Below are 18884 nucleotides of genomic sequence, written 5' to 3'. Positions count from 1 at the left end.
GGCAAATGCGGTTACTTCCATTTCTGATAAAAAGATAACATAACACTACCTACAAGTAGCTTACTCTCACCTGGCAGGAAAGAAATATATACATCATTACTGCCTTGCTTCATTAACTCTCAGGCTCTCTACCCCTGCTATTTCAAAGTGTGGTTTGTACACCAGTAGCATTAGCATCACCTGTAAGCTTGTTAGAAATGTAAAATCCCAGGTCCCACCTCAGACCCACGGACCCAGAATCTGCATTCTTAACAAGGCCCCCAGTTGATTTATACACACACAGTTTGAAGAGCCTGGATACCTAAGCCAACCCACAGAGCACCTGACAGTCTGGCCATCCATAGGATAGTGCACTGATTCACTACACGGGTAATGCTACTGGTCTTGGTGCGTAAATGTAGCAGCTTTACATGCAACAGCCCCGAACTGGACACAACCCACATATCCATCACGTGGTACATCGTGCAATGGAACACTACTCAGCAACAAAAAGGAACTATTATTGGCACATGACACAAGATCGATGAATCAAAAAAAATTATGCTAGTGAAATACGTACAAAAATTAATACATACTGTGTTCCATTTACATAAAATTCTAAGATGGGGAAATTAATTAATAGTGATAGAAAGCAAGTTCAGTAATTGCCTGAGGACAGGTGCGGAGCAGTAGGGAGGGGCAGGAGAAAGGACTGCAAAGGCCATGAGGACATTTCTGGAGGTAATGGACATATTCATTATCTTCATTGTGGTGATGTCTTCACGAGTCAAAAGTTATCAAACTGCACACTTTAATATGTGCAATTTATTTTATGTCATTATCTGTCAATAAAGCTATTTTTAAAAAATTATATGACCTGATTGATATGAAAATGATAAAGCCAACAAAAGAAAGTACATTGATTTCCTGATCTTTTATAGACAAGGGTTGATGGAGCGATATAGTAATAATTTAAAATTTATAAAACAAGTAACAGAAGTATGAGTAAATTTCAAATTATAGCAACTCCTCCATTATCTGTGGTTTTGCTTTTTGGGATTTCAGTTACACAGGGTTAACTGCAGTCTGAAGATATTAAATGGAGAAGTATAAATATAAACAATGCACATGTTTTAAACTGTGTGCCATTCTAAATAGCATGGTGATCTCTCCCACCTTTCTTCAACACAAAAGGAAGGGTTAGTATCGTACAGTAAGATCTTTTGAGAGAGACTAAATTCATGTGATTTTTGTTACAGAATATTGTTATAAATTGCTCTATTTTATTACTATTGTTGTTAATCTCTTACTGCACCTAATTTACTAATTAAACTTTATCATAGGTATGTACACAGCTTATAGAGTTCAGCACTATCTGTGTTTCCAGGCACTAAGGGGTCTTGGAGCATATCCATCACAGAAAAGGGGGAACTACTGTATAAAGAAAATAGTAAGAAGAAATGGTGGGAGAAGAGAAAGGTCGGAGGGAAGAATTTAAAACTGGAAATATACCAAGTCTGTCATCACACATTGCAGGAAGTCAACAGAACTTTCTAAAGAAATAATGGATCACACCTACTACATAAAATATTAGAAAGATGACAAGGTAGGTAGTACAAAGATACCACTCATTAACATTAGAGTAAACCCATACACAGAGCAAACCAGAAAAGCACCTAACCTAGTTAAGATGATTTTTAAATTGTAAAATCAGAAAGCATAGAAAATCATAATGACAGGCCTAACACCAAACACATCAATATTTTTAAAAGAGCTGCATTCCTTAGTAAGAAAGAGACTCCGCCTGGACCACAAAGCAAATCCCAACTACAAGCAGAACATAGGAGAAACAAAAGAGAAAAGAAATTTAAGGCCAGGCGCGGTGGCTCACGCCTGTAATCCTAGCTCTCTGGGAGGCCGAGGTGGGCGGATCGTTTGAGCTCAGGAGTTCGAGACCAGCCTGAGCAAGAGCGAGACCCCATCTCTACTAAAAAAAATAGAAAGAAATTATATGGACAGCTAAAAATATATACAGAAAAAATTAGCCGGGCATGGTGGTGCATGCCTGTAGTCCCAGCTACTTGGGAGGCTGAGACAGGAGGATCGCTTGAGCCCAGGAGTTTGAGGTTGCTGTGAGCTAGGCTGACGCCACGGCACTCACTCTAGCCTGGGCAACAGAGTGAGACTCTGTCTCAAAAAAAAAAAAAAAAGAAAAAAGAAATTTAAAGGAAAGGTATGGTAACTCAGTTAAATATAAAGAAAATATCTCACAATCTTAACAAATGAAGACAACAGCTGGGTAAAAGAGATATGTCTGTTGATACACAGACATATTCATGTAAAAGCCAGGAAAAGGTATAAAATATAATTAGCCTATTAGCAATAATTACTTAAGTGCAAGAGAAAGAATAGAGGTAAGCTGCTGAAAAGAGTTTTAAGTGTTACATAAATATGTATTCAAATATTCTTTATGGAATTAAAAGCTAACAAACATAGAAGGGCCAAAAAAATTAAACTGAATTCCTTTTTCAGTCTTGTCAAATTTTAGAATATTCCAGAGTGGTATTTTGAAGTGACAGAGCGTGGTTAAACCCCATTGCTCCTGCTTAAATAGTATAATTTTCACAAAAAGTGGCAAAAGTCATAATGTGATTAATATCCAATGAAAGTGAGTAAAGACAATAAAATTCCAAAAAAGAAAAGAGACATAAATCATAAACTGTGAAGTTTAACTATGCACTAAACTATGATTCGACAGGAGATGGATGTCAACAACTTGTAGGAGAAAAGAATTAACTCCGAGATACTTGTTTTCATTCTCCATCATTCTTGGCATGAGGATAAAGAAAACTAAAATTGAGATCTGCAAATCACTATGTGAAAAACCAAGTTAACTAGAGTGTCAACCAATCTTTCACATACCATAATTCAACACTTCCAATTTCCAGTCATTATATCAAATTAGGAAATTAAAAAAGTGAAATACATGCTGGATTGAATCTACTTTACATTAATTACGTATTTTAAAAATCTCCTTGACCCTCAAATAAAAAAGACATGGTGAACATCAATAAACATTTCAGGTCAACTTGGCAGATTGACAAACAATTCTGTAAATTTTGAAAATGTTTTTATTAAGCAATTCTTAACACAATACATCTAAAATAAAAGTGAAGTAATAATTTAGGCAATAGTAAAGAAAATATAATAACTGTATAATCTCTCAAGTTGTATTACAATAGTCACTGTGGCACTAATTAATATTTTTGAAATAAGCTATGCTTTATTTTTCAGATAAAGTAAAACAAAAATGCAATACCTAAAACAGCTATGACTTATATAAAATGGTGATAAGCCATTAAAGGCTAAGAAATTAATCATCTCTGGATTTTTGGTAAGTATCAGATATCTCTAAATCAAATGAAAATCTTAAAAGGGATGATATACCTAGAATTTATGCAAGCTCTTTCATGTTAATTACTCAATACTCTCTAAATTTTAATATGGAGTAGAAATAAAAGTTCTAAGTGGATGTATACCTTTACAAGCACATCCCTTCGTTTAAAATTTTATGTAATTAAAATGAATATAGTGACAACGCTTTGAGTAACAAACACCATACTTTAAACTCTGGTAAGAAATTATTCATGCCCTATTCATAGTCAAAGACTCTGAATACTCATAGCTATTACTAAGCTATGATGAATCAGATGTTATGCTTCACAAAACTGTATATACATATTTTGCAGGAAAAACTTTCCAAATACTCTCATTCATAGTTTATCTATAAGTCAAAGTCATGGGAAATATTTTTCCATAACCAGGGCAAGTTTCAGATAACTAGTTTTTGGACCTATACCAAAAAGCCCAACAGTCAGACTAGGGCAGCAGGAGATGGGGAGCAGGGGGGGGTGGGCTCTCAGAGTCACCCAAGGGATGGAGCTTTTTCATCCTTTGACAGCCAGGAAAGCGGCCGCCCACGGTGCCAATACTCCCCTACAGGAAGTGCTTGCTGAAATCATCACTAACAGCCAAGGTCCACAATCCAGCAGTCCATTCTACGTTCACCTTTCTTGGCCTGTCAGCAGCATGTGATGAAGCCCTCCTTGAAACGCTTTCCCACTTGGCTTCCAGAATGTAGCTTTCCTCCTCCCTCCCCACCGGGCTCTTCCTGCTCTCCCCAGTCTCTACATATCCTAATGCCTCAGGGTCCTCAAATGGGTTTCTCCCTACAGCCACTCCCCAGTGTCAGGGCATCAACATTCTAATGATCCCCAGGCCTAAACTCCAAACTCATCTCCACTGACGTCCTCTCGGCATCACTGCCTTCACACATCAAATCTGAGCCCCTCAACTACCCCTCCCACCCCAACCTGGCGCTGGGGCAGCTGTGTTCTAACTGACCATTGACCATCGTAATTGACTATGCAGCAAGGCTCCATTCCTGCTCATTCTGTCCTGCTCCATCACAGCCTGGGAGCCGCAGGGAGCTGGGGGAGGGGAGGGGAGAGCTGGCAAGTTCAGCATGATTCTTGGAATTTTAGGGAGAGGCCGACAGAAAGGGATTCCAGGAGAGGGTTCAGTAAGAGGAAAGCATTACACTTGGACTAACATGTCTACACCAAGAAGATCCCCTTTCAATCAGGTACCTCCCATGTGCCTCTTACTGTGCCAGATACTAGGCACCGGTGAAGGAAAAAACCCGCCTGTGGTTCTCACAAGGAGACAGGGGGAACACACGCTGGTGGAAACAAGACTGGAGTCCACATCTTCTGGCACCAGGTCAAGAGATTTTCTTCAACCCGTGTGCCTCAATAAACTTACCCCAAAACAGTTCAGGAGTTTGTCACATTTAAATAAAGTATAAAATGTAAGTTTTCTACAAAATAAACATCATCTTTTGGCAATATCTTTGAAAAAAATGTTAAGCTCAGCAGATCTTGTGACATTCTAAGAGCACCAAACATTTTGAGATACAATGTCACTTCAAGCTTAAAATACAGATGACAGAAAGCAAGCTCTTGTGGTTACCAACACGTTAAAGAATCCTCACTGATGCAAAGACAGCCAAGATAGGGCAGGAAAAGAGTTTGATCCCAATAGCAAACCTCAGCCAAGATAAAAGTCTGATATGTGTGTGCATCTATTACACTGTGCTGGGTTTGTTTTCTTTTTAATTAGTGACAAATTTTGTGTTACTTTGAGCCTTTCAATTCTAAAATTCAAATGTGTCCCAATTCTAAAATTCAAAAACATGCTAACAAAAACAAAATGAGAAGCACTGCTTAAGAGGTTTATCCCATAAAATTTACATCAGATTTTTCATATGGAATTTTTTCATTCAGTTGTACAAAATGTTTTCTTTGTATTTCACCCAGAGACAGCTTTTTCTTATAGAAAAACGCACATAAACAGATTTTTGATCACATTTAGAACAGCTAACCAGAGAATGTGAAAACTTCCAAAATTAAATTATTTTTTATAAAACCTTATAACAAAATCTTTAGAAAAAAAATGTTTGCTAAATAGATGAATTTTGTCATCTATCCCTTTTTAACATAATTATCTGTATTTCAATGCAAATTCAGCTTTGCATTTACACACTAAAGCTTTTGTAATTTTCTTTCATCAGAGAAAGGAAAAGGAAGCTGGGAATACCTGGAATTTTAAAGGATTACTGTGGAAGGTCATTTATAAAAACATCATTGCCTCACACTAGATTCTGTAATCTAAAATTCTATTTTAAATATTTCTTTACCATTAGGTAGCAATTCTTGGATGCCTCTACTCAGCCTGTCCCCTCAGACTTTCTACTTAAGGGAGAATTCTAAAATTGTTTTCTAGCTCTTCATGAAATATCATCTAACATAAATCCCTAATAAAGAAAGAATAAGGCCAGGTGCCATGGCTCAAGCCTGTAATCTTAACACTTTGGGAGGCCAGGGCAGGAGGACCCCTGGAGGCCAGGAGTTTGAGACCAGCCTGAGCAAGAGAGAGACCCCATCTCTACAAAAAGTAGAAAAATTAGCCTGGTGTGGTGACACATGCCTGTAAGTCCCATCTACTGGGGAGGCTGAGGCAGAAGGATTGCTTGAGCCCAGGAGTTTGAGGTTACTGTGACCTGGGCTGACACCAGGGCACTCTAGCCTGGGCAACAGAGCAAGACCCTGTCTTAAGAGGAGAGAGAGGGGAGAGGGGAGAGGGGGAGAAGGGAAAAGGGAGTGAGGAGAAAGGAGAAAGAGGAGAGAGGAAGAGGACAGAGAATAGAAGACAGAAGGGAAGGAAAGGGAAAGGAGAGGGGGAGGGAATAGGGAAGGGGAAGGGATGGGGAAAGGGGAAGGGAATGGGAAAGGGGAAGGAAGGGGAAGGGAAGGGGAAGGGGAAGGGAATGGGAAGGGGAAGGGAAGGGGAAGGAAAAGGGAAGGGGAAGGGAATGGGAAAGGGGAAAGAAGGGGAAGGGAATGGGAAGGGGAAGGGAAGGGGAAAGGGGAAGGAAGGGAAGGGGAAGGGGAAGGGGAAGGGGAAGGGAATGGGAAAGGGGAAGGGAATGGGAAAGGAGAAGGAAGGGGAAGGCAATGGGAAGGGGAGGGGAAAGGAAAGGGGAAGGGGAAGGGAGAGGAAGGGGAAGGGAATGGGAAAGGGGAAGGGAAGGGGAAGGGGAAGGGAAGGGGAAGGGAAGGGGAAGGGGGAAGGGGAAAGGGGAGGAAGGGGAAGGGAAAGGGAAGGGGGAGGAAGGGGAAGGGGAAGGGGGAGGAAGGGGAAGGGAAGGGGAAGGGGAAGGAAGGGGAAGGGAAGGGGAAGGGGAAGGGGAAGGGGAGGGAAAGGGGAGGGGAAGGGGAAGGGGAAGGGGAAGGGGAAGGGGAAGGGGAAGGGGAGGGGAAGGGGAAGGGAAGGGGAAGGGAAGGGGAAGGGGAATGGGATGGGAAGGGGAAGGAAGGGGAAGGGAAAGGGAAGGGGAAGGGGATGGGAAGGGGAAAGGGGAAGGAAAGGGAAGGGAATAAGGAAGGGGAGGGGAAGGGAATATGGAAGGGGAGGGGAAAGGAAAAGGAAGGGGAAGGGAATGGGAAAGGGAAAGGGAAAGGGAAGGGGAAGGAAGGGGAAGGGGAAGGGGAAGGAAGGGGAAGGGAATGGGGGAGGGGAAGGGAAGGGAAGGGAATAGGGACGAGGAGGGGAAGGGGAAGGGATGGGGAAGGGGAAGGCCAGCAGTGAGGTAATTAACACATCTACCCCCCCACCCCACCCCAGTATTCTTTACTGCTAATTTTTACAATATGAATCCCAAGAGTGAGGCACACACTGCCACAATAGAAAACTGGAAGGTGCACACCATGAAGCCCTAGAAGGAATCGCAAATTAAGGGACAACAGTTGTTAGTAGATCCTGATAATTTCGTGTCTGTGAATCCTTGCTGACTTGCTGATGCCTTAATATTTCAAAATAACCAGTTAAGTCTTTCAACCCAGATATTCCATATTTTACAAGAGGACTTGTAACATTTGTTCAATGTTTTAGAAATCCGAGAATTTACCATTTCCTTTAAATCAAACCTCTCAAGAAGAGCCATATGACTTTATTTTTGAAAAGAGTAAGAGAACTGAATTTTGTTCTAGGGTTCTGGAGTTACTGTTTAAGAATAATTTTCTAAGAAGCTAGGAACACTAAAGTAACAAATTTAGTGACCCTGAATGAAATATACAACTTCTTTCTGATCTCTGTTTTAATGAAATAGAATACCTTTCAAGTAAGTCCAGAACATTTAAGCTCTTACAGACTCTTTCACTGAAAACAAGCTGAGCACAGGAAATCACCATGGCAAAAAAGAAAGCCCTTGCCTTTCATATCCCAGAGAGGTTCCCCAATTGTGGAAAGTATAAATAGAACATGGGGCAGGAGGGAAAAGTGGTACCCAACAGGCAGGATGTCTCCTGATTTGTGTCACTGTCAACACTGCTACCATGTCAAGATGCCTACAGTTCAACAGCCTGCTCGGCTGGCATTAACAATCACCTTGAGTCAGCGTGGGCTGCCCCAGCTCCTCACTGCCAGGGCATTTAATCACTGGATGGTCTGTAAATGAAGCAGCCCCATGAGTACCATCAAAGACAAAAGTACAACAAATTTAGTTGTAGATATAATTGGCTTTTATTTGTGATTCATGAATGAGGCAGCCTCCATTCTACAAAACAGAATGAAAGCTCCCACAGGACAATGGTAGAACAGTGGGTTTTGTAAGGTGGAAACAAGAAAACAGAACAAGGAAAAAAAAATTGGTTAATATCAGGTTATTTCAGATTATTTTTTTGTCAAGGATTTAAGCAGAGGAGACTTCCCTATTAAGCTGACTCGCATAGACTAGAATCTCCTGTTTTCAGGAAAAACTCATCTATTTTGGGGATCTATCTGCTTCCTTAAAGTCTCAGTGTGATTATGTGGCATTTAGCGTAAGTAACTCCATTTTGATTTGGGCTGGTCTGCAGGGGCCTCGCGCAGGAGCTCAGCCCAAACAATGGCCTCCCCAGATTTTTAACAGCACGATGCAGGACATCCACCATCAGCACCCACGAACATGCGCCAACCGAGCCACTTCCTCTCAAGGAAAAAATACACCTAGGAAGCCCTTCTCTCAGAAAATAAACAATCTGTGTGAGAACCAGTGAAATAAGAGCCAAGAAGAAAGATGGAGGCCTCTGTACTGGTTCTGGTCCACAAACCCATTTTGTTAGACACGCAAAGGGTTTTTTCTCTCCCTTGAATAACCTTAAACCTAGGAGATATTTTCTAAAAATGTAGAATTCTAACTTTTCTTGAAAATAAGAGCAAAGAATATAAGAAAAAAATCAAAAAATTACTCGAGAAATATTAATAACATAAATGTTTGCAGGTCTCAAGAAAGATGAATCTTTTAAAAATTATATTATCTGATTTGGCACATACAAAGAATATGTCCATATACATGTAATGAAGCGTAATATTAATAACAAACTCCCACCCAATCGCCACTCAATACTAGATCTAGGCAAGAACCAACACCTGTCTGTCCCTGTGCTCTTCACCTACCCTGCCTGCCTTCCAAGCCAAAGGTAACCAGCACCAGGAAGTCTGTGTGTGTGTGTGTGTGTGTGTGTGTGTATGATTTCATTACATACTTACAATCTCTAAACTGTAAACTGTTTAGTTCTGCATTCTTTTTGTTTTATAAAAACTCTTCTCTTACTCTTTTGTTTTATTTATCTTACTGCTTTAAATTCAACATATTTGAAAGATTTTTCCATGTTATTACATGTACATATTATTCATTTACGTGCAATGCTATCTACTATCCAATTACACAAACATACTAAAGCATTCATCCACTCTCCTGTCATCGAAATTTGGTAGTTTTCAGCTTTTTGCCGTTAACAGTTTAAGTGTCCCTCGGACATATGTGCAAAATGTCTATAGAATGATGTAGTTTCAGATACAAGTAGCAATCTATTCATTAGCAGGTCAAAATCAGGCATTATTTTAAATGACATAGTATCAAATTGTAGTGCACAAAGAAAGGAACCACGAACTTTTGCTATTCACCCACTCCTATGTGTTTACTGGGCCAAACTAAATATATTTCTTCCTAAGGATCTAGTAAAAAAAGTCTTAAAGTCACCCTTCTAGGTTAATGCCCCCTAAAAAGTGAACCACTGGGTTTTATGGAATGTGGATATTCAAATTTGTAAGACAATACCAAATTATTTTCCAGTTATACCAATTTAACTTCTATTAGAAGTGCATAAACCTTCCTTCCAGGTGATCCACTTCCTCACTCTTAGTAAGACCAGGCTTAAGAATTTTTGGCTAATCTGGTGGATATAAAATAGCATACAACAGTGGTCTTAATTTGCATTTCTATGATTACTAATAAGGCTGATCACCTTCTATGTTTACCCCCACTCCTCTTTCCTCTTGAGTGAAATGTTTTTCTGTCCTGTCCTACTGACTTTAAGGCTGCTGGTAGGTATGCATGTGCTGATTAATGCATGTATGCCCATATACATGAATCCTTTGGCAGCTATTTATTTCAATTACTTTTTCCCAGTTTGTATCTTTATGAACAAATTTCAATGACCCCTATATATTTTTTTATAATCCTTTCCATTAACTAACTACTTGACCTTTTGAGTTGTTTCCCAGAAATGGTAGATTTTCTGCAAGACAAAGAAACTGAGTTTCTGGCCAGGTGGTGTGGTAGCTCACGCCTGTAATCCTAGCACTCTGGGAGACTGAGGCGGGAGGACTGCTTGAGCTCAGGAGTTCGAGACCAGACCAAGCAAGTTCGAGACTCCACCTCTACAAAAAATAGAAAAATCAGCCGGGTGAGGTGGTGCATGCCTGTAGTTCCAGCTACTATGATGATGCCACTGCACTCTACCCAAGTCGACAAAGACTGTCGCAAAAAAAAAAAAAAAAAAAAAAAAGGAGAGGAGAGGGGAGGGGAGGGGAGGGGAGGGGAGAAGAGGAGAGGGGAGGGTGGGGAGGGGAGGGGAAGGGGAGAGAGGAGGGGGAGAGGAGGGGAGGGGAGGGGAGGGGACTCCACTCTGAGATTCTCAAGGCCTCTGGGCAGACTTCCTGACACCAAGATCACCACCCCCACAACCTCCTCTTTGTTAGTTACACCACAGCCTGCCCCAAGGCTATTGGCCCCTTCCTTTAAAAGCTCAGGATCATACTAGTCAGAGAGGGGGATTTGAGGCAGCTTCTCTTGTTCTCCCTAAAGGACTTAGGTCGCATTAAAAAATACCCTTTTTCCTTGGCATTCCTCATTGTCTCAATAATTGGATCTTTGTGCGATGAGCAACTAGACCTAGACCAAAACTCTCTTGCAGTTTCGACAACGGTATCTTTTAATAAATAGATGTTCTTAAGTTTAATTTGGTAGAATTTACCAATTTTTCCTTTTATGTGTCATATTTTGTGTTTTAAGAAAATCTTGACTTCATTAAGATCACAATAGTTTTAGTTTCCACTTCTAAACTTTTAATAACTCTCTGGCATTCCCCAGTAATCTGCAATGCTTCCCTGTAAGGAACCAGCCTCCCCACTTGGGTGGCTCTGATTCAGAGTTCTACATTCCACTCCAGTGGTACACGTGCCTATCCCAAAGCCAGTAATATACCATCTTAATTTGTATAACATTAAAAATAAGTCTTCAGTGCTGATAAGGCAAGACCCCTCATTTTCTTCTTCTTTATGATTGCTTGGCTATTTGGGGGCCTCTTTTTGCTCATCAAGTCCCTCCGAAAATCAGTGCTGACAATTTAAGTGTAATTACATTGAATCTGTACATCATTTGTGAGAATCATCTTTTTGATACTCAATCTTCCTATTCAAAAGGATATGTCTCCATTTAATTATTTTTAAATGTCTTACAATAAAGTTTTATAATTTTTCCATATATATTACATATATTTCTAGATGCATTTTTGCTCCTACTGTCAATGGTATCTTTTTTTGACATCTTTTCCCTGTTACTGGTATAGGGACAACTGATATTTTTAATGAGTCTCACATCCAGCCATCTTGTGACACTCTTCTTATTTCTAATAATTTGTTGATTTTTTTCCAGCTTTTTGTTGGAAACAATCACATCACCTGAGAAGGACAATGTTATTTATTCTTTTGAGTAGCCCTTATTTATTTCTGTTTCACAGCTACACAGGCCAGGAATTATGGAACAGTATTGGACACAGGTGGTGACAGTGAGTCCTCCTATCTTGTTCCTGATTTTAGGAGACATCTTCTAACATTTTATTAAGAAACAGATACCTGTCATCAGGCTAACGATGTTTCCTTTTATTCCTAGTTTGCTGAGAGCTTTTCCAAGAACAGATGTTGACGTTTCTCAAGTGCTTTTTCTCAATGAGATAATATATGGTTTTATTTTAATTGGCTAATATCATGAATTAAATTTAACATTGCAAATGGAAACTACCCGTGCATTCCTGGGAAAGCCCAATTTGATCTTTTGTTACACCTGCTGCATTTCATGTATGCTCACAAGTCAGATCGGCTCCTCTAATTTCTTTCTTCCATTGTGTTTGTCAGATTTAGGTATAAAGGCTTTACCAGTTTGAAATAATGAGTTTAGGAATAATCTCTCTCGCTTTATTATCATAAGTATAAGACTGTAATAATCTATTCCTTACAAGTTAGGTAAAACACCTGAAATGTAAATCTCTAACATCTAGGCCAGGCAAGGTAGCTCACACCTGTAATTCTAGCACTCTGGGAGGCCGAGGCAGGAGGAGGCAGGAGGATCGCTTCAGCCCAGCAGTTTGAGGTTGCTGTGAACTAGGATGACGCCAGGGTATTCTAGCCCAGGTGACAGAGCGAGACTCTGTCTTAAAAAAAAAAAAAAAAGAAAAGAAAAGAAAGAAAGAAAGAAAGAAAGAAAGAAGGAAGGAAGGAAGGAAGGAAGGAAGGAAAAGTAAACAATGGGGAGGGGAGTGGAGGGGGAGGGGAGGGGAGGAGAGGAGAAAATCCCTAACATCTAAAACCCAGGCCTGGTGCTTTGTCTGTGAAAAAATTTATTATAACAAATGGTTCAGTGTCTTCGGTGGTTATATGACTATTCCATCTCATAGTTTCTTCTTGAGACAGAAATTTCATATTTATTAGCATAAAGTTTTTTCCTGGTATTTTTATTATCTTTACAGTCTCCACTGTGTCTATGACCATGCCTTTCTTTCATCTGTAACATGCATCGTTAAACACTCTTTACTCCCTTGTAAAGGGCTTGCATCTTCTCCATCTTTTATTTCACACATGCTGGTCCCTGTGTCGTTGCTTTCCTTCAACTTTCTTTAAATTTATAACTTCATATAACTTTTTAAAATATCTTTGCAAGGTGAAGCTTGGCTATTTGTCTGTGGTCTTCCCTTGCTAACTTACAATTTAAGGTTGTGAATGTTCCTCAAGTACCACTTTAACCAAATCTCATATATTTGGATATATAGTAATTTTATAATCATTCAGTCTTCATATTTTTTTCCATTATAGTTTCTTCTTTGATTCCTGAGCTATTTAGTTCTTTTTAAGTTTATAACTATGTGCTTTTAAAATCTCTATACATGTATTTTTGCTTCTAACTTAATTGCACTGTGGACAGAAAACATTGTCTCTGTATATATCAATTTCTGAAAATTTAAGACTTAAGGGTCATGTGCATAAACTCATTTTTTTTTAACATTTCACATACTCATGAGAACAATATATATTCTCTAATTTAGGGTTAGAGGGTCTATTAAATCAAACTTGATAATCATGTTGTTCAAATCATTATTTTCATTAATGTTTATCTTTCTGACCTAATGATAAATTGAGGGAGATATGTAGAAACTGTCCAAAATGATGATAATCTTAACAACAATGATAAATTTACCAATGTATCCACATCATTTTACTTGAGTATTTTGAGACTTTTGTTTTTAAGTACATACAAGTTTAGGGTTAGGTTTCCTGAAAAATTGAACCTTTTATCCTATGTGGCAACTGTCTCTCACTAATAATGCTTTTTATCTTAAAATGTATTTTGACTGTTATAACATACTGATATATCTCTTTCTTTTGGTTAGTAACCTTCTGGTACCAAAAAAGCTATAGCTATTATGAACAATACACAGCAGATTTTAATTCTTTAGTCAAATCTGAACATCTCTGCCTTTTAACAGCAAGTTTAACCAACTGACATTAAAGTTAATTATTGGACTTATTTCAACAACATCCTTTTCAATATGTCCTAAATTTATGCTTCTTTCTTTCCTTCACATTTTTTTTTAGAATTAGATGAACTTTTTTGGTTGCTGTTTTGTTCTTCTTACTTCTCCCTCCACCTCCCCACTCATTTGCAAGTTTTATGCTCCATTCTTATTTCCTCAATTTCACCAAGAATACATAAACCCTAAATGCAATATCTTAAGCTCCCTACCAAAGGCTTTAAAACCTATAAGTCTCTAAAACACAAAACCCAATGAAAAAGGTCTGAGCCAAACATGAATCAAGTTGTTCAAATTAGAACTGCAGTCAGATTTTTAAAATAAATAAAAACAATGGAAGAATAAAATTAATTTCAAATAACAAGCAAAATAAAGAAGACAGAAGATACCTGAGATAAGCAGAAGGAAAAAAATCAGACCTGCTGCCTGTTTTATTGTTTTAGTACAATCTGTGAGCTTAGAATGGTTTTTATATTTTTTCTAAATGGCTGGAAAAAATAAAAATACTATTTCATAATACACAAAAATCATATGAAATTCAAATTTCACAATGCATACATAAAGTTTTTTTGGAACAGAGCCATGCACATTTGTTTATACACTGTCTGTGGCTGCTTTCATGCTATAATGTCAAAGCTGAGTTGCTGCAACAGAGACCATATGGCCCTGCAAAGCCTATTTTATTTACTATATGACCCTTTAAGATACAGTTTGCCTGCCCCTGATTTTTAACATGTTAAATGAGTAGATTAGATCAAGATATTTAGTTTCTACATGTCCTTCACAATCTCACTGAATCATCATAAAAGATAGTTTAAAATTTTAGAGTCTACTGTCATGTTGTAATAAAAAGTATCCCTAATAAATACTGAAGAACTCACAGAGGAAAAATGGAGAATGGATCGGGACCCAGAACAGAAAAACTACAGCTATAATCACAGAAAAGAAAATGCCCCTGCAAAGATAGAAAGGGTCCCAGAAAATTTTCAATTTCAGAATCCATAAAATATAATAGAAAGAGACTCTGGAACAAACATGGAGGTAATTTTAACAAGAAGACCAGCTTTAGCCAACTCCCCCCAGCATATATACAAAGTTACAGGCATCATCAACCTTTACTTCCAAGATTAAGCTCTTCTGACCAACTTCTAAACAAAGTTCATGCTCAACCTCAAGAGACATCTGAACATGAAATTGAAGCTGGAGAGACAAGCAAGGAAGGGCCCAAGATAATATCAACAAACAACAAAAAGAGGCAATAATCATCATAGAAATCAAAACATGTATTTTCAAAATGTTAGCTCTAACAAAAATGAAGAAATAATAACAAAACTGCACAGGACCCCAAAAGGTGTTACATGATCAAATTCTACTAATCTTTCAAGTAACAGATGATTGCTCTATACAGAGCACAGAAAAGGATGGAAAGCTCATTCTGTGAAGGCTGTAGAACCTTGATACCAAGCCAGAAAAATAATACAAAAGTATTTAAAATTGAATCCAGCAATAAATATATAAATAATAAATATTAAAGACCACTGTAACCCCTAACCACGGTGACTGAGGAAGGCTTATTCTAGTACTGCAAGGCCAGCGCGGCCTTAGTAAATCAAGTACCACTCAGTATTATACCACTCAGTATAATACAGGTTAAATGAGGTAAATGCTAATATACACCAATGATAATCCTGACATATACTGTAAAAGCATTTGACAAACTTTAACATTTATTCTTGATTAAAAAGCAGAAACAAATTCCTAATAAGCTGATAGAAAAAAACTGCCTGAACTTGATATTACTTGCAAAATATTAGATTATTAAATATGAAATGTCCAATTTCGAATCAAAAGTGTAGTTTATTACATCTCCAACAGGAAGCAGTACAATTAACCAAAGTGTGCTCCTGAACTATCAACACAGTGTTGCCATCTTAGTGGGAGCTTGTTTACGCCAGCAGCCAAGAAGCCTGGAGAGTGAGTGGTGATGAAATCACAAAAGATATTTTCCACAGCTTGTTGAGAATTGAATATTTTTCCTTGCAAGAAGTGGTCCAAAGCCTGGAAGAAGTGGTAGTCAGTTGGTTCAAGGTCTGGTGAATATGGTGGATGACAGAGAGTTTCCAAGTCCAGCCCATGTAGTTTGAGCAGCGTTGTTTGTGCAACATGTGGTCTTGCAAGAGCATTGGCCTGTCTCTATTGACCAATCTTAGCTGCTTAATGGCAAGCATCCTCATCATTTTATCCAGTTGATTGCAGTAGACATCCGCTGTAATGGACTGACCAGGTTTCATGAAGCTGTAGTGGATAATATCAGCGCTGGACCACCAAATAGATACCATTAGCTTTTTCTGATGAATATTTGTTTTTGTACTGTGTTTCAGCACTTCATCCTTATCCAACCATTGTGCTGAACACTTGCTATCGTCAAAAACAACCTATTTTTCATCACACATATCAGTATGGCATAGAAATGGTTCGCCTTTATGTCATGACAGCAAAGAAAGGCAAGCTTCGAGACAATGTCTCTTCTGACACTTGTTTAACTCATGCGGTACCCATCTGTCCAGCTTCTTTACCTTGGCCATTTGTTTTAAATGGTCCAACATTGTTGGAATAGTAATGTCAAATCTAGTGCTGCTACTTCATGCATAGGTTGAAACGGATTCGCTGCACTACAGCTTTCAACTCATCATAATCCACACCTTGGTCTCAGGTCACACACATGGCTCACTTTCAAAATTAAAATCACCAGAATGGAACTTCTCAAACCATCAACATACTGTGCATTCATTAACTACATCCTTCCCAAACACTTCAATGATATTTGAAGCTGTCTGCACTGCATTGTTCCATGATGAAACTCATATTCAAAAATAACACAAGTTTTTGACTTATCCAGGGTTTCACAAAAATTGCTCTTAAAAAAATGTGAAAGATAATCATGAGCCAAAACGTACACTTGAAAGACTGAGGATGGACCTTCACAATAGGAAAAATCCAAGAAGCGTCAAAGTGAAATTTCAGAGGTATCAACTGTCAAACTTAGTACTTAAGGAAATCGGACACCTCATACTTAATGACCTAATATTAAAGGTACTCACCAAAGTCAAAGATAAGTATGAATACTCTCATCTTAACAAATGAATATTGTACTGAGGGCCTTAGACAATGTGAAAAAATATGAAAAATATATAAGATTAAAATGTTGGGAAATGAAAAGATAAAAATTGCATTATTCGTGGATAATTATGATAGATAATGAACTTTTCATCTGGAAAACACAAGAAAATTAATTAAGGGAGAACAACAATTAACACAAGTAATTAGTAAGCTGGCACGATATAAAGTACGCACATAAAATTTAATAACTTTCCTCCAGACCTATGATAACAAAACTGCAACAGAAATAAGAGGAAGATCCCATTCAAAGGAATAAATGCTACAAAATTGCTAGGAATAAATTTGAGAGGAAAAAAAGATAGAAGACCAATGTGAAGAAAACTATAAAACATCCTTGAAGGACATTAAAAAAATGAATGACCCTGAAAAATGACAGCCATGCACACTGTGGAAAAATTCAGAATCACAAAAATGTCAATTCTTTCTTAACAAGATTTAATAAAATTCCAATCCCAGTTCCAACAATTTTTCCATTTTGTTTTAAAAATTAGTAATTCTAAATTCATTTGGAAGAACTGATGTGTTAGAATCAATAAAATCTTTAAGAAAAAATAATAAAGAGAATCTAGTACCTTCCAGATATTGTTTTAAATTTAAAGCTACTAGAATCAAATTAGGGTGGCACATTAGAAGATATTATCTGTATCACATTTAATAATAAGGGATTAACATGAAAATATCTTTTCAATAAATAAGTAGCTATTAAGTAATCCTATAAAAGGAGGATGAAGGATATCAAAAGGCAATTTACAGAAGGGGAAAAGCCAGTCTAATTTGAAAAGATAAAGCATTACATAAGCATTTGAGGAAATGCAAATTAAAACATTGAGATGCCTTTCTTGATTTTTACCAAGTAAACTTAAAAAGTAGCAACATTAAATGCTAGTAGGAGTATGAGGAAATTATTAATAGATAGCATCATATAATTGATGGGAATATGAATTATTATGATCTTTTCGGTATACAATTTGGTAGGATTTATTAAATATAAAATGAACACCTGATAATTGGGACAGCAATTCCACATGGAATCTATCCCTATGTACGAGGATTGTCACTGCTTTATTATAAATAACAAAAAGAGAATTTTAAAAAGACCTAAATGTTCATTAATGAAGAAATATTTTAAAATTTTATATAAGACTGTAAATGAGTATGCAGGAGGAAATTAAAAAGTAATAAGTAAATTGATAGGTATCGTAATACTAAAAAAAAAGTACAATCTTATTTATGTCAAAAGCAAAAAATTCCAAACCTATAAATATGTTTGTATGTAAATTATTTAGGGTAGAGATATTTTAAGTCAATGGCTTATGCCAAATTATTGTTTTCTAATAAATACCCTCATATGCCATGCCATCATACATAAGAGTTATCTGTAATTACAAAATATTTTACATAATTTTTCAAATTAAATATAAGTGCTGTTTTATAACAATAAGCTATAGGTCATGATTATGTAATTATGTAAGTATTTAGCCAAAGCTTATATACATAGACAGCGTGCAACTTTTAAAATCGGACATTTAAGGTCATCTTCAGCATGCTAAAAAGAGAATTTAATTGTGCTTACCAATATCATTAATCACTGCTCTTACTTTGGAGACAAAAGGACCAACTTCACTGGAATTCATTTTTGCTCTTTCCTTAAGGTCAGCACCTGCAAAGTATTTTATTTATAAATATAATCTAGTTATAAACAAAATTTTAAGGCAAAGAATTGAAAATTTACTTAACGTGTAGCTTAAAGATCCACTTAATTCATCTGAACTTGAAGATCCACTTAATTCATCTGTTAAAGGAATGACATTGCCCAAGTTTTCTTTCTCAATGACCAACATAAGCAAGAATGAAGTATTTATTTGCTCATATACCCACTACGTGCTTAAAGCAATGCTTCTCAAACTTTCTGGTCACAGGACCCCTTCATACTCTTAAAGGAAAAGACTATGCTTGGATTATATCTATTGGTAGTTA

The 18884-nt window shown here is 37.5% G+C and overlaps 1 protein-coding gene across 5 annotated transcripts in view; it reads right to left on the bottom strand.

Annotated features, from left to right (window-relative positions):
- Positions 1–18884, bottom strand: part of AUH (AU RNA binding methylglutaconyl-CoA hydratase) — a 157638-nt gene that overhangs the window by 84719 nt on the left and 54035 nt on the right. For 4 of the 5 annotated variants that reach the window (XM_069473987.1, XM_069473990.1, XM_069473991.1 and 1 more), the window contains one exon: positions 18481–18567. The exons of the other annotated variant lie outside the window; for it this stretch is intronic. In XM_069473987.1, coding sequence (XP_069330088.1) covers positions 18481–18567 — 87 coding nt within the window. The remainder of the gene's footprint in view (positions 1–18480; positions 18568–18884) is intronic. 5 annotated transcript variants of the gene reach the window in all.

The sequence above is a fragment of the Eulemur rufifrons genome, chromosome 7 (assembly GCF_041146395.1).
Source record: "Eulemur rufifrons isolate Redbay chromosome 7, OSU_ERuf_1, whole genome shotgun sequence".
Lineage (NCBI taxonomy): Eukaryota > Metazoa > Chordata > Mammalia > Primates > Lemuridae > Eulemur > Eulemur rufifrons.
Note: the sequence above shows the minus strand (reverse complement) of the source record. Positions and strands in the feature narration are given on the sequence as shown.